Source organism: Castor canadensis, chromosome 13 (assembly GCF_047511655.1).
Source record: "Castor canadensis chromosome 13, mCasCan1.hap1v2, whole genome shotgun sequence".
Classification (NCBI taxonomy): Eukaryota; Metazoa; Chordata; class Mammalia; order Rodentia; family Castoridae; genus Castor; species Castor canadensis.
In genome coordinates, this window is record NC_133398.1 from 5,267,270 (window position 1) to 5,281,101 (window position 13,832).

General features: G+C 51.4%; 1 protein-coding gene across 18 annotated transcripts in view; it reads left to right on the forward strand.

Moving 5' to 3' along the window:
• The window catches only part of Rapgef1 (Rap guanine nucleotide exchange factor 1), a 125,509-nt gene that overhangs the window by 87,984 nt on the left and 23,693 nt on the right, over positions 1 to 13,832 (forward strand). For 8 of the 18 annotated variants that reach the window (XM_020172140.2, XM_020172152.2, XM_020172146.2 and 5 more), the window contains 2 exons: positions 3,493 to 3,695; positions 5,936 to 6,094. In XM_020172140.2, the coding sequence (XP_020027729.2) occupies positions 3,493 to 3,695; positions 5,936 to 6,094 (362 nt within the window). The remainder of the gene's footprint in view (positions 1 to 3,492; positions 3,696 to 5,935; positions 6,095 to 13,832) is intronic. The other 10 variants (XM_074052961.1, XM_074052954.1, XM_020172147.2 and 7 more) reach the window with 2 other exon arrangements.

Consider the following 13,832-nt stretch of genomic DNA (forward strand, 5'->3'; position numbering starts at 1 on the left):
TCCCAGCCTGGACTCTTCCCTGTCAAATCTGACACTGTTGGCACTCAGAGCCAGGCACCTTCCCAGATGAGAAAGCAAGGCATGGGGCTGGCATTTGAGCCAGTTCTTGGTGCTACAGCATGTCCCAGCCCCCAGCACCTAGAGGAAGTGGTCTGGCGCTCCTTCCTTGAGACCCATCCAGCTTTCAGTAGTGACTCATGCAGGGCACTGTCCTGCTCTGTGAAAGAGCTCCAAACTTGAAGCACCCCAAGCTCAGCCCTGGTCCAGAATCCACTCTTCTCTCCCTCATTGAGCTCCAGCCTGTGACCCTATGGAAAACACCTCTCAGAATTGCTTTGAGGGGAAGAAGGACAAGGCTGCATCCCTCATATTGGGGTGCCTCTAGACAAGCTTATACATGCTCAGTTCCAATGTCATAGTGCAGCCTTGCCAAGTGGAGAGCTGACATCATGAGTGACCAAGCCCACAGGTCCCTGGTATTAGGGAACCTTCCTGATTACTGTCACAAATCCTCAAAGCACTGGTGCCCGGTGGAGCACTGCTGTTCTGGTGTCTGAGCTATTGCTGGCTGCCTTGGAAAGGGACTGGCCCTTGTTCCAGGAGTCTGCCCAGCATTGCCGTTCCTCTGTGTATGGCTTACAGGTCTCCACCAGAACCTCAGCATTCAGAGTTCCTGGAAACTGCAACCTGACAGAGCATCAGTCAAAAGTGGTTGCTTGGTCCCTCCAGGGAGCAGTTGGTGGGTCTGGGGTCATCTTCCCTGGCTGGCATCTTTCCTGGAACTGGGCATCATAGTTGGTGCAGAATAAGGTAGCAGCACCATGGGGCCCAAGGAGTGCTGGAACCCACACCTTTCTCCCAGCATGGGGGGAAGGGAGGCTCCTCCTGCCACCTTCACAGCCAGGTTTTGCTAGTGTTCACTGGGGCTAAAAAGAAATTCTTTCTTAGTGTTTTAAATATGCCAGGCAAACTTGAGCCCCCTCCTTCAGCAATGGGCATCAGGAATACAAGCCTGGAGAAAGCCTTTGCTGTACCCCAGGCCCCATGAGGTGGGGTGGGGAAGAAGTGCACTCCCTGCCTCTGGCCTGCTGCTGGCCTTAGCTTTCTGACTGCTTAGGTTTCCGGCGGAGCCCAAACTGTTACTTGTAAACACAGCATTCCACACTGCAGAGCCACCCTTGCCTTCTTTCTTTGCCATCTGAATCTCAGCTGTACCTGGCAGGCACTCCAGGCACTTGTGGTGTGACCAGAGGGGAAGTATCACCCCAAGAGGTGGCTGAAACCCACTATCTCTGTGTCTGCCACATGCTGATGTAGGTCTTTTGCTTCTAAACCCAGGTTCCTCTTGCTTCCCAGGTGCTGTCCAGTTAGCTCCCTCTTTGAGTAGATTAACCAGTGCAGGTTCCTAACCAGCTCTCCGGAGACTAGCAGTGGCCTTCCCTCCTAACAGTCCTAGCCCCTGTGTATGCATAGGGACGGTTTCAACACCAGTAGCCCCTCACTGCCTAGAGAAGGAAAACAGTGGGGGTCACTCTGCTGTGGGCAGTGTCAGGGCAGCATCCATTCTGCACACTTTGGTGGGAGTTGATGAAGGGCCTCCGGTCCACCAGGAGTGGTTCACAGGCAGCTTCACTCCCCTTTTCCCAGAGCCTCTGGGCTCTGTAAGAAACAGGACTTGGGTCACTAGACCCGCAGTCAGGAATAAAATGTTCACATGAAGCTGTGTGGAGAGGTGCCTGCAAGGGTGAGATCACCATGCTGTGACAGTGGAGCTCTTTGTTCTCTAGCTTCTCGCCTCCTGGGGCGGGGAATATCCCTGCTGTTGTTCGCTGCCACCCTGCATAGGTGAAGGAGGCTCCCTTTAGGCTGTGTTGTGACAGGCAGCTCAGCCAAGAGGCAGAGTGGAGCTTAGAGGCAGGCTGCAATGATGGTGAGGGAGAAGATGCCCCTGTCAGCCTCCTTGCTCACTCTTGTCCCATTCACTGGGCAGCTGTGTGGCCTTTCAGTGGGCAGGAAGCCCCAGGCTCAGGGGCTGGTGTTTGCTGCATGCCCAGTGGGTTAGCAAGGCCCTGGAGATGCTTGCTGGGGGCATGTGTTCCAGTCACCATTCTACAAATAATGGGCACACCATTGATGCAACACAAACCAGATGTGACCTCTGCTCCCCTGTAGCTTTAGCCCTTCAAAGGAAGACAGTAAATCCTGTTGCATTTATTTTTCAACTGTCCCATCTGAATCACCACCTCCTACCACAATCCCTCTTGGACCATGGCCCTTCACTGGAATAGCCTCTAGGGCCCAGAGTCATTTTTCAAGGCATCCCAAGCATGTGCCAGTAGAACCTACCATGATTCCCTTGTGTTCAGAAGAAAGTCTACTGCCCTGTCCTGTTTGCACAGCTCCATGTGGCCTTGCCGGGGACTGAGCCAGACCTTCCTGTCCCCCTGCCTATGCTCTGCCCAGCCTTGGGTCTTTACGTCACTTAAGAGCTCAGTATGGGAAGTCCTCCCTGTCTTCCTGCAGAATGGCACCCATGGCCACCTCATCCTACTCATCCATGCAGCCTTCTTTCCCCATTGCCACACTATATGTGTGTCTATTTTCTGTTGCTCTGAGGGGAGTGTGAATCCCACAAGGCAGAGAATCCATCCTACCAGCCCTGGTGTCTCCCCAGCACCAGTGCTGTGCCTCATGTTTCTAATAGGTACCAGAAGACACTGGATGAATGAGGAAAGGGCTCAGACAGTGAGTTACAAGCTGCGAGAGGAATTGAGAAGGGAGCACAGGGCGAGAAGAGTGCTGTAGGGCCAGGCACAGTTATTCAAGGACAGAACCTAACTGCATCAGGAACCTCATGTGCTGCCCCAAAAGTTGTTCTAGGACCTGAAGGAAGGTAGCACGGTCAAAGCTGAGCCCACAGGCTCTGAAATATGTGACTAAGCCATCCTGCAGAGGCTGAGCCTCACCCTCTGAAGCCCACAGAGACAGGTGTTTTGAGCATAGCTGGAAATTCCTGAGGGTTTTGCAGGAAGGGGGCAAAGTGCTCTGTGTATGCTGTTTTTGTTTTTGTTTTGCAGTATTGGGAATCCTGTGTGCTTTCTTTTAACAGTTTATTTTAGGGCAGTTTTAAGTTCACAGCAACATTGACAGGAAAGTACAGAAATTTCCCATACTGCCGTCCCCCACATGTGTGCCACCTACCCCATTGTGGATGACCCAACAGAGCAGGGCATCTGTTACACTGACCCAGAGCTCAGTGCACAGGAGGATTCTTTCTGGGTGTGGACACTCTGTGAGTTTGGACAAATGTGCAGTGGCACATCTCCACCCTTGCAGTATATTCAGAGTACCGTCACTGCCCCAAGGGTCCCTGTGCTCTGCTTGTCCCCCCTCTGAGGCATGAGAATATGCGTGAGGTGGGAGTCCTCTTGGTGGCAACTTCATGGGCTGTGCTCCCATGAGAGGATGCCAGGGCTTCCCTCTGTCCCACAGTGCTGGCCTACATGCAGCTGCTGGAGGACTACTCGGAGCCCCAGCCGTCCATGTTCTACCAAACGCCGCAGAGTGAACACATCTACCAGCAGAAGAACAAGATGCTCATGGAGGTCTACGGCTTCAGCGACTCTTTTGGCACTGCAGACTCCATGCAGGAGCTGGCCCCGCCACCCGCCTTGCCTCCCAAGCAGCGGCAGCTGGTAAGCAGCCCTCCCCATCTTGTTGCTGCCAAGGCTGACCAGAGCTTGTGATCCTAACAGGCCTCCAGGATCCAGGGGCAGGTTTGGCCTTCTTTGTCCTTGGCAGAGCTGGGGCTTGGGTGTTATGGGTGCCTTCACTTTCTCCAGAGACACTCCCAGCAGCCTGTCCCCCATGCTGCTGTCTCCTCACCCTGGGGCCTGTGGGCCTGTCTTTTCCAAAGCAGCCATGCAGCTGGGACAGGATTGTACCTAGAATGTTTGCTTTCTCTTCTGGCCGTCTCTTGTATTTCTCTTTCTTCTTTGGCTCTCACACAGACCTCCTAGAAAGAAGATCCTCAATCCCAGCACAGGGCGTGCTGGGACTCACCGTGTGGAATGACTTACATCGCAACCCTGGCCAGGGATGGCCCCAGGAGAACAAGCTCCACTGAGGCAGGGTGGCTTTAGACAGAGCCTCTGTGCTACAGACAGGGCCCCCATCCTCTGTGTAGGGAGGGACATGTGACTCAGGCCAAAGGCAGACCTGTCCCACCTGGGCAACCTCCACAGCCTGAGCACTCACCTAGTGGCAGACCAGCATGTCTGCCGGAGTCTCCAACTTTTTCTCTGTGCTTCCTGTGGACAAACCTGGTGGCCTGTCTCTAGCTTCAGGATCCGAGGCTCTGATCCAGCAGCACTGTACAGAAGAAAGGTCTCAGCATTTTTTGCTGTTTTGCTCTAATGCTGGCCAGACTGGTAGCTCTCTGACAAGAGAGAGGACAGGCATGGCAAGCTAGTCCATTTTCTGTCCAATGTGAGAGGATGTGAATGTACCACCCTGATGTTTCTAGGGGACCAACGCCCCCAAAGCTTACTTCTCATAGCTCCTGGGGCTCACTCTGGTCTCGGGAATTCTGAGCCATCCTACCCTCACTGGGCTGTAGATAACCAAGCAGGCTATTTGCTCCCTTCCAAAAACGATAGCCAGTCTAGGCAGAGGCAGCCTTATCTGCAGATAAAGGGCTGAGCTTAGAGTTGGGAGCCCTGGGTTCCAGTCCTGCTACTGATAAGCCCTGCCGTGTGAACTGTGTTAGTCTCAGTTCTTCACCTGCCCTACCCACCCCACTAGACACACATGAATCTAAATTGCTCTTCAAATATCTCACGAAGGGATCTTCACTGTGGACAAAGATGTCTGGCCAAGGCACCCCTCACATGAAACGTTTGGTGGAAACCATTGCTGAGCCAGATCTCATTGAGGGATCCGTCTTCTATGGCCTGTGACCATCCTTGGGCATCTTCTCTGTACTGAGGAGTCCATGGCTCTGAGTATTTGGGGGCAGATTCCTCATGAGCATGTGGGATCAGACCTGTCTAAGGGATCGAGCCCTGGGCCCATTCCACCACTCTGCAGAGAGGTACAAGGTCAGCCCAGGAGAGGCCTATCAGGGACTCCATACTGATCACCTCCCCAGGTAGCCAGAGATCCTATCATGTTGTCCCACCTGACGTTACAATAACTCCTGCATCCCATCCTTGTTATAAGTAAACCAAGGCTGAGAACCAAGAGAACTTACACTCAGACTGCAAGCTAGTCAGAGATCTGGAAACCAAGCCTAACTCCAAAGCCCAGGTCCCCCACATGATAGGCCAAGCTTTTGGCCACCCTATCTGAATGCACATGTGGAGGGGTAGGCCCACATACAGTGGTATACAGAATTCCACTTGTTTTATATGAACTCTCCAGTTCCCATCCTCAAAGCCCTGCACAAAAGGGCTGCACGGAGTTTGCCCCATTTTATAGATTTTATAGATGGGGAGCCTGAGCACTGACAGCTTTAAGGAATTCCAAAAACCAACATGTGGACATTGGCAGGGTCCAGATGCAAACCCAGATTGAGCTCTGCTGAGGTGGGAATAACCATACAGGTCTGCTCTCCACAGAGGAGCTCAGAGCACAGAACCTGGGTCTGTGTGGCTCCTGCCTGCTTATCCTCCTCCAACCACAATCTGTCTGAAAGTTCACTTTTAAATCTATCACAGGGAAGAAAATCAGCATCCCTCTGTTCAGGCAGTCTGTGGCAGGTATTTCTGATCTCTGGATTCAGCCATGCAGCCAGCCCCCATCCCTTTCCAGAACATCCCTTTCCAGAACATCCCTGAGTGGAATTAGGTATCCACTTCCTCACCCTTTGCCAACTGTGCTGACCGTTCTCTGCTTTCTCCCTTCTCCCTGCCTTCTCTCTCTCCCCTCTGCCCAGCAGGCCTCCTATGCTGCTTCCTCCTTCTCCTCTGTCTCCTACTGTGTCCAGCAGACTAAAGTGGCCTTCACCCCCGAGGACAGCAGTGCCACTCAGGGCCTCAGTGTGTCCGTGTCTAACTCCTTTCTCAGCCGGCATGGCAGCTTGCCTGTGCCCTCGGTGAGTGTTCCCTGCCGTTTTCTGTACTTGGAAATGCGTGAGCAGCTTACTCACTTGCATGCTGTGCCTCCTGGACATGGGAGCTGCTGCCCACCATTGGCCCTGCCCTCCTGCAGACTCTTGCACATCCACAGGAAAGGGTAGGAATGGTGGAATCTCTGGGCCTCGCAAATTGTAGTTTTCTGGGTGGATGGGGTAGGAGTAGGGTATGCATGGACCCGTTTGGAGCATCGTCTTTCTGGCATAAGGTGCAGACTGTTTTGGCCTTTATGGTCTGCCCTCCTGTGGGCCTGCAGTTGGCCTCCAAGTGTTCTTTGTTTAAGAGGGAACTTCTCACATAGGAAACAAGGAAAGGAGAGAGAGCAGTGTTACCAAGTGCATGACAGCTTGAGAGCCGTGTCAGTTAGCTTTTCCTGTGTAACCAACTGACCCAAAGGGTCATGGCTTAAAACAGTACCCACTTGTCATGGCTTAGGGCACAGTTTTAAGCACAAGGCTGATTGTGCTGATCTGGCCCAGGCTGCCAACTTTGGGACCTGAGCTGAGACAGTTGGGCTGATTTGTCTGTTACCTCCATTGAGCTAGTCCGGGCTTGTTCTTGTGGCAGCTGGCAGGTTTCCACTTGGACAAGTGCCAGGTGCCTTAAGGCCTAAGCTCAGAACTGACACAGTGTCACTTCATGGCAGCTGCCCGGTGAGGTCACAAGGCTGCTCATATTCGGGAGCAGGGACGGAGACCCTGTGCTGCTGTCACTTCGCTCAGGCCAAGAAGGGCCATGCCAGTCAATAGACAGTTTTCTTCTGAGGAAGCACAGCTTTTTGGAGTCTGCATTTGCCTGGAAGCCAAAGCAGCCATCATCCTCATGATCTGCACAGACAAAGCTCTGAGCAGCAGGGAGACAAACAGCCAAACACCTTGGCCTCCAGTGATTAACTTCCCCTCCCTGGACCTCAGTCTCTTTTTATTGGGATTGTACTTTTACCTGCTTTGCATTTGATTGACAGAATGAGGTAAAATCACATGAACTGGCCATGCATGTGGTGAACTTAGTGTATTGTTGCTGGTTCTGGTCTTGTTCTACTTCTCATTCTATACTTGAGTGGAGCAAATGGCTCAGTGATGAGCCTGGACTGGGTGACTTTAAAATTTGCCCAGGTTCCTGGTTTGGTGGCCATAATGACCAGATTGCAGTCCAATGTCCAGAGCCAAGATGGTGCTGTCTACAGTGAGGATTTTGCAAAGTATCCTCCTGGCTGGTTGGTGCTGGGCTTCACTCTTCAGAGCCATCAGCAACCTTGGGTGTGCTCCACAGGCTGACCACTGCCTTGCTGCCCTGGTTACCCAGTTGCCTTAAAGGTACCTCATGGTAGCTCTGTACTGTTTGCCATGTGCACAGTGAACAGGAAGTGTGAGCTATCCTGAGTTTTACAGTATCCCTTTGAGCAATTAGCAGTTAGAGGACTGTGAATGAACTGGGTTGTTTGCTACAAAATTAAATAAAATATTGAGGGCATTTAAATTGAGTTTGGGTATGAGAGCCTCACGGTTTTCAGTGCTGGGGCATGGGAAGACTAAAGGCATCTTGCATCTCTAACACTGTAGTCTCAGCTCCAGCTTCAGGAAGGAGCCCAAGGGGCTGAGCAAGATAGTGCTTCATTTCAGTAATGGCCTAAATGTTTGGAATATGTGACATCTGATGTGTTGAACACCAGAAGTGATTTAGTGTAATATCAGTTTATTCTTCCTGTAACATCTGGTTGAATTCTAAGATGAACCCAGACCTGAGGCTTTGACTTATGATCAGAGCAGCCCTTTATCATGAATTCCTTCCCTCCGTGTCCCCGGGTCTGGGTCATCAGTCCAGCATAGGATTTGAGGAGCTCTTGGGAGTGCAAGAGTTGTCCAAGCTAAAGACACCTCACACAGCAGTCTGTTGCTTCTGCTTAAAGATTCTAACCATTGCAGACCCCTTGCCACAGGAATTTGTAGAGGAATAAACCTCCATTTGGCACTGTAAACTGAAGTGGGTGCTGAAGAAGTATTCCTAGTGACTCTTCCTAGTATCCCAGGGATGACTTTGATTCAATAAGCATGGGACCCCTCCTATGTGTGGGGGGGCCAGTTCCAAAAGGGAGGAAGATGAACGGTCGGTCTTGCCTGAGAGTGGCTCACAGTTCAGTAGGCAGAATGAGTTGGGTTAAGCTAAGTAGTGAGTAATGGCGGGGGAGTTGCATGGTGGGGGTGGAGGTAAAGCTTTAGCTGTCAAAGATGATTCAAGCCCAGAGCCTTGCCTTGGGATGGAGGTCAGGAAACTCAAAGTCTATTCTAGAGGATTATCTGGAATAGAAGTACCTATGAATCAATCAAGGTCCCAGGAGAGATGTCTGAAGGGCAATGACAATAGCCATCCCTACCTCTATCTTCTAAGGACCTCCGTCCTGAAAGCCAGGTGCCCCACCTCATGTGCTACCTGCTTGCTGAGCTTCTCCTTCACTCCTCAGGTTTCACCCCAAGCCTGGGAGTTGGTCCCCATGTGCTCCTGGGCAGCATCTGTCCTCTTTGCAGCCTGCAGCCCCATCTGCTATGATAGCAGGTGATACTGTACTCAGTGGGGACAATCTTGCAGTCTTCATCATCCTGGGAGACTTGAATAGTGTCCTGAATGAACATCCAGACCCTAACTCGTGTCCTCAGAAACATTAAAGGCAGCTTGATAAGGAAAGGTGTTGGGAGAGTGAGGAGACAGGAACACAGGGAAGCTGGGCACTGAGACCCTGGAGGTGGCCCATCTCTCGTGATTGTTGGCCTGGCCATGGGCCTGCCGTGTAGTGCCTGAGAAGTAGCCTTACCATCTGCCACCAGCATCTTGCAGCTGAGCTTTCTAGTGTCAGATCGTTCCATCTGTCCTGGATGCTCCCTCCATGGCTTTCTGGGCCCTGCAGCCCCCTGGGCTGCCTAGTGTATCCTCTTATGGCCCAGCCTGTAGGGCTGCCTGCTGTATCCTCCCTCCCTGGGCCTGCCCCCTTCACACATTCATGTCTCAGCCATCTCCTTGGCATGTCCCTTCTGTCTCCTGAACTCTGTTAATGCAAATTTTGAACGTTTTGAGTTTGGTTCATATTCACATTGCCCTTGACCATGGGAGAATTGAGACATTCTCAGTGACCAAAAGGTGACCAGTGCCCTCTAGGTTTTGCAGTGCTGGTATTAGGAAAAGTGTCTTCCTCCTTCCCCTAGACTGTCTTTTGTGCCTCTTTTCTCTGCTAGCAGAAAGTTATGAATGTAACCACCACCAAGAGACCTGCTGGGATGCCAGAGATCTGTTGACATAGTTCTTTTCCAGAATGATTCTGGATAAGTAAAACTGCCAGAAGATCCTGTTTTGAGAGATTATATCAATAGCCATAGTAACTGTCATGTTTTTAAAAAGTCTTTGGGGTAAGAAAGTCAAGTATGTCATCATGGACCCCAGTTTGTTTGTTTTTAAAGGGCTGTAGAGTAGCTGGTATCTTGTTCTGGGCTGACAGTTACTTTTCTGAAAAGATGGACCCAGGTTTTTGTGCATCCACATGTGCTCATCACAAAGGCCTGAGCCTCCTGAGACCCTTGATTACAATGTCATGGCTGTCCCCTCACTGTAAAGCAGCCAGGGCTACCTCCCAAAATGCAGAGCAGACTCCTATGTTCCACCAGTGCATCTGCATCTCTTGCTGTCTCCCCATCCCCTAGCCTCTCATGGTCATAAACCAACCCTGAGAACTCACCCAACAGCCATCTCAGACACCCTGGGTCCACTGCCTTTCTAAAAGCCAGACAAAAAAGTAGAAGATAAGAAAAAAGAGAACAGATAGAGTGATGGAGTGGGGCAAGAAAAGGGGATGGCCCATGAAGGGGAGTGAAGACAGGCCCCTGGGGCCCTTTGGTTGCTGGTGCCTTTCTGCCTGGTAGAAAAATAACTTCCAACCATCCTTTCATTTGTCCCTTCCTGATGTCAGCTCATCTTTGTTGGCTTCCTATCCTGAGCAAGAGCTAAATCACAGTGGGAACATAATGTCTGTGGGCACAGAACAAAGTGTCCAGGGGCCGGAAGCCTCCTCCCTCCCATGGTATTATTTCCCAGGTCTGCCTGACTTTCCTGGGTTTCCCTGGAGGGTCCCCGGGCATCAGGGATCCCCCTGGGGAAAGGAGGAATCTGTTGTGTGAAAGCATCTGTGGGCTCCATCTCCCTGGCCTGGAAGAGTGTGCACATTTCATGGTGCCTTCCCTCCTTGTACTTGGAGGCTTGCAGCACAGTGCTCATTCTCTCCTGTCTGCCCAGCTGTCTCTTCTCCCAACCTACTATTCACTGTGCACTGAGCTGCCCAAGTAGAAAGCAGAAATGTCATCTTGTCCCCCTTCACATTCAGACTCACCATGTGTGCACCATATTCAAATTAAAACAGTGCCCAGGTCTTGCTGATGCTGCAAAGCCATTCAAGTTGAGCTCATCCACTCCTCCCACCCACCACCACGCCCTTGCCCTGCTCCCCCTTCATCCCACCTGGATGGCCACTGAGGTGAGGCCTCCTTGCAGGCCTTCCTGCCTCTGTGGTCAGATACTCCCTGTCCCTGACAGGGAGTAGTACAGACAGACTGCAGTACTACCCGTCTCACAGCACCAGAGCCAGCACTCACATGGTCTTCTGAGGCCTTAGCTGGCTACTTCTGCCCACTCTCCACAAGTCCATTCCTGGCACCCCCTCCATCCTTTTTGCACAGACTCTTCCTCACTCCCACATGTTCTTGCTTTTTTGCCTTTTTCTGCCTTCCACCTTCTCCATGTCCTCTGAACCTCCCCAGACCCCCAACCCCAACCCCTTGTTTCCTCCTTACTTGCAGTGTAAACCTGAATATGCCACCCAACTCACTGAGCCTCTGTTTCCTCACCTGCCCAATGGGGCATGAGGCAATTGTGAGAGTGTGTGAGAGAGCTCATTTAGTATGGTCATGTTTGTTATTATGTTGGGTAGGGTGTTCTTTTGCTCACGATCACAAGTCCTCTGAGAATAGGGAGCTGCTCAGTGCACCAGCCAGTGAGTAGCAGGAGAATCACAGCGAGAATACCTGAAGGCAGGGAGTAGTGGCCTCAGGCCTTGAACTCTCTTTCTCTGTCCCACCACTGTGTCCTTTCCCTACCCCTGATATTTCCAGAGCAACTGATGCTGACTCATCACTACAGCCTCCCATTCTATAAGACAGACACATTAGTCCCAGGCAGTAGCTGAGAGCCTGTTTTCTTCCTCATTTCCTTCTCTGCTAACCCAAGAGGCTCTGGCTTTGAGGCAGTTCCAGTCTGTTGGGCCCTTAAAATAAGCTCTGGCTCCTATGATATATTCATCTTGTGCTTTTCTGCCCTTCCTAAAAGACCCAGGCCGCTGCATACCAGTGCTGCCTCCAAGTGTACAGTCGTCCAGACTCAACCTTGTTCCCCACCTTGTTTGAGCTACCTGGAAGGATGTATCTGCGGGCCAGCATCCCTCCCTTATTGCTACCCCTCCAGGAAAATGAAGACCCTCATTTGTATGATGTCCCAGCAGTGGAGGGGGCGGGACCAGCTGAGCTCAGGATGTACCTACTTCACCCTGCTGGGGACAGCAAGGAGCATGTCAGAGAGCCAGGCCCAACATACCAGCAGAGCTTATTTCCCAGCAGCACCTGTGACTCAGATGCCTCTGTTGCTTCTAGACTTCCTGGCATTTGGCAGGTCAAGGCTCTTGGACCACCTCAGGCACAGGAACACAGCTGTAGTACCTTTCTGCAGCTGTGCCTCTGACTCCACAATGACAAAAGTGGTCAAGTATTAAAGGACCTTGTTCCCAGGAAAGTCATGTGATGACATGAATCCTAAGGACTGCTCCATGCACAGTGGATATTGGCTTTCCTTCTGTGTCATGCTACCTGTCCCTTGTCCAGGGCCATCCTTGCAACTCTGTGATAACAGAGTGCCCATCCCCTGTCATTTTTCACACCAGGATTAACATGGAGAGAAAAGTGGCATTGGGACAGCATCAGGTGGTTTCACCTTTAATGAGTTGTCCACAAGCTAACAGAATGCTGTCCATCAGCCTCCACCATTTTTTGCTCCAAAACCTGCCTGGCTTCTCCAGGCATACTCAGAAGAGCCTGTTGTTGCTTCTGTCTTCTATCTGTCCTGGGACACTTGGTCAACGCACTCACTGCTGGCTCCATCCCTGGCTCATGTCACACCCAGGTCACTGCCCTTTGCATGCCAGCGTCAAGAGCACTCAGCTTAGGAGACCTCTGAACCATCAGTAGGCTGTTCCTTGCAGAGCTGTGAGATCACAGCTGAGGGCCCATCACAGCCAGAACTTGCCAGTGTCTCAGAACACACAAACTGAGTGTGACATAGGCCACCCCATGCCACCTCTCACCAGCTTTGTGTCATTAGGCACATGTCCTCAGTTTCTTCATTACTAAAAGGATCACAACAGCATTTTCTATAGGTTAAATAGATGACCCATGTGTTCTGGTCTTCAGATGGTCCTTCCTGGCATTTTGGCTGATTATATAACCAGGCAGCCCTCTCCTAACTGCTTGCTAATTCTGGCACCCCGAAATCTCTTGCAGAAGTGTGTCCTGCATGTTGTACACGCCTCAGCCCAAACAGTTTCAATCTAGCTATAAATAAAAATTCCTGCTACACTCTGCAGCTCATCAGAAGCAAAGCTGGGCATTTGCCAAGTCCTAAAATAGACTCTGGGCTGTGGCCGGCCTGCAGAATGGCCAGTGCTGCCCTTCTCTCTGCCCTGGGATGAGTATCACTCTAAAGGACCTAGAGGTGCATCTCCAGAGAATTGATAGAAACTGGGACTTGTTAAATCCTGATCTCCAGCAGTTTCTGGTATCTGTAGAGCGCAGAGGGGCAGAGGACATTGTGATGGGAGAGCCTTCCCTGGCATCCCCCACCTTCCTGAAAGCAAGCTTGGCTCCTGTCCCAGCATGACCGCATAGCTGGAATACCAGAGCTGGGCTAGGAGCAGAGAAGAAAAGGAGGGAGGGCCTGGCCCCTTTGTCCCAGAGATGTGGACTCTGACAGGCTTTTCCTTCCTCCTTGGTGACAGTGAAGCTTGCCTCTCACCCAGCCACACTCACAGCTAAGATGCTGCTATGGGTCAGGCACTGGTCTAGGCACTTAAGTTAATAGAACCAGAGACAAGCACCTGGTGCACACCTGTGGTCCTAGCTACATGGGAGGTTGAGGCTGGAAGATTACAGCTTCAAACCCAGTCTGGGCAACATAGCAAGGGACCTCATCTCAAAAAAAAAAGATGATAGGCTGGATGCAGCGGCTCACACCTGTGGTCACAGCTACTCAGGTGGACTATCATCACAGCTATGCAGGAAGTAGTTCAGGCTATCCTGGACGAAAATGCAATACCCTACTTGAAAAATGACTAAAGCTAAAAATAACTGGGGGTGTGGCTCAAGTGGTAGAGTGTCTGCCTAGCAAGGGCAAGGCTGAGTTCAAACCAAAAAATGATGATGATGATGATGATGATGATGATGATAAAATCTGTTCCTAAGTGTTTGTTTATCCAGCAAATATGTGTTGGGTTCCTGTGAGACATCTCAACCTGGTATTTAGAGTGGCTGCTACACTGTGTTGGAGTGCAGGAAAGGACATCTGGCACTGATGGAAGAGGGCTTGTCACACCAGTCATGCTGAGGACTCATAGGA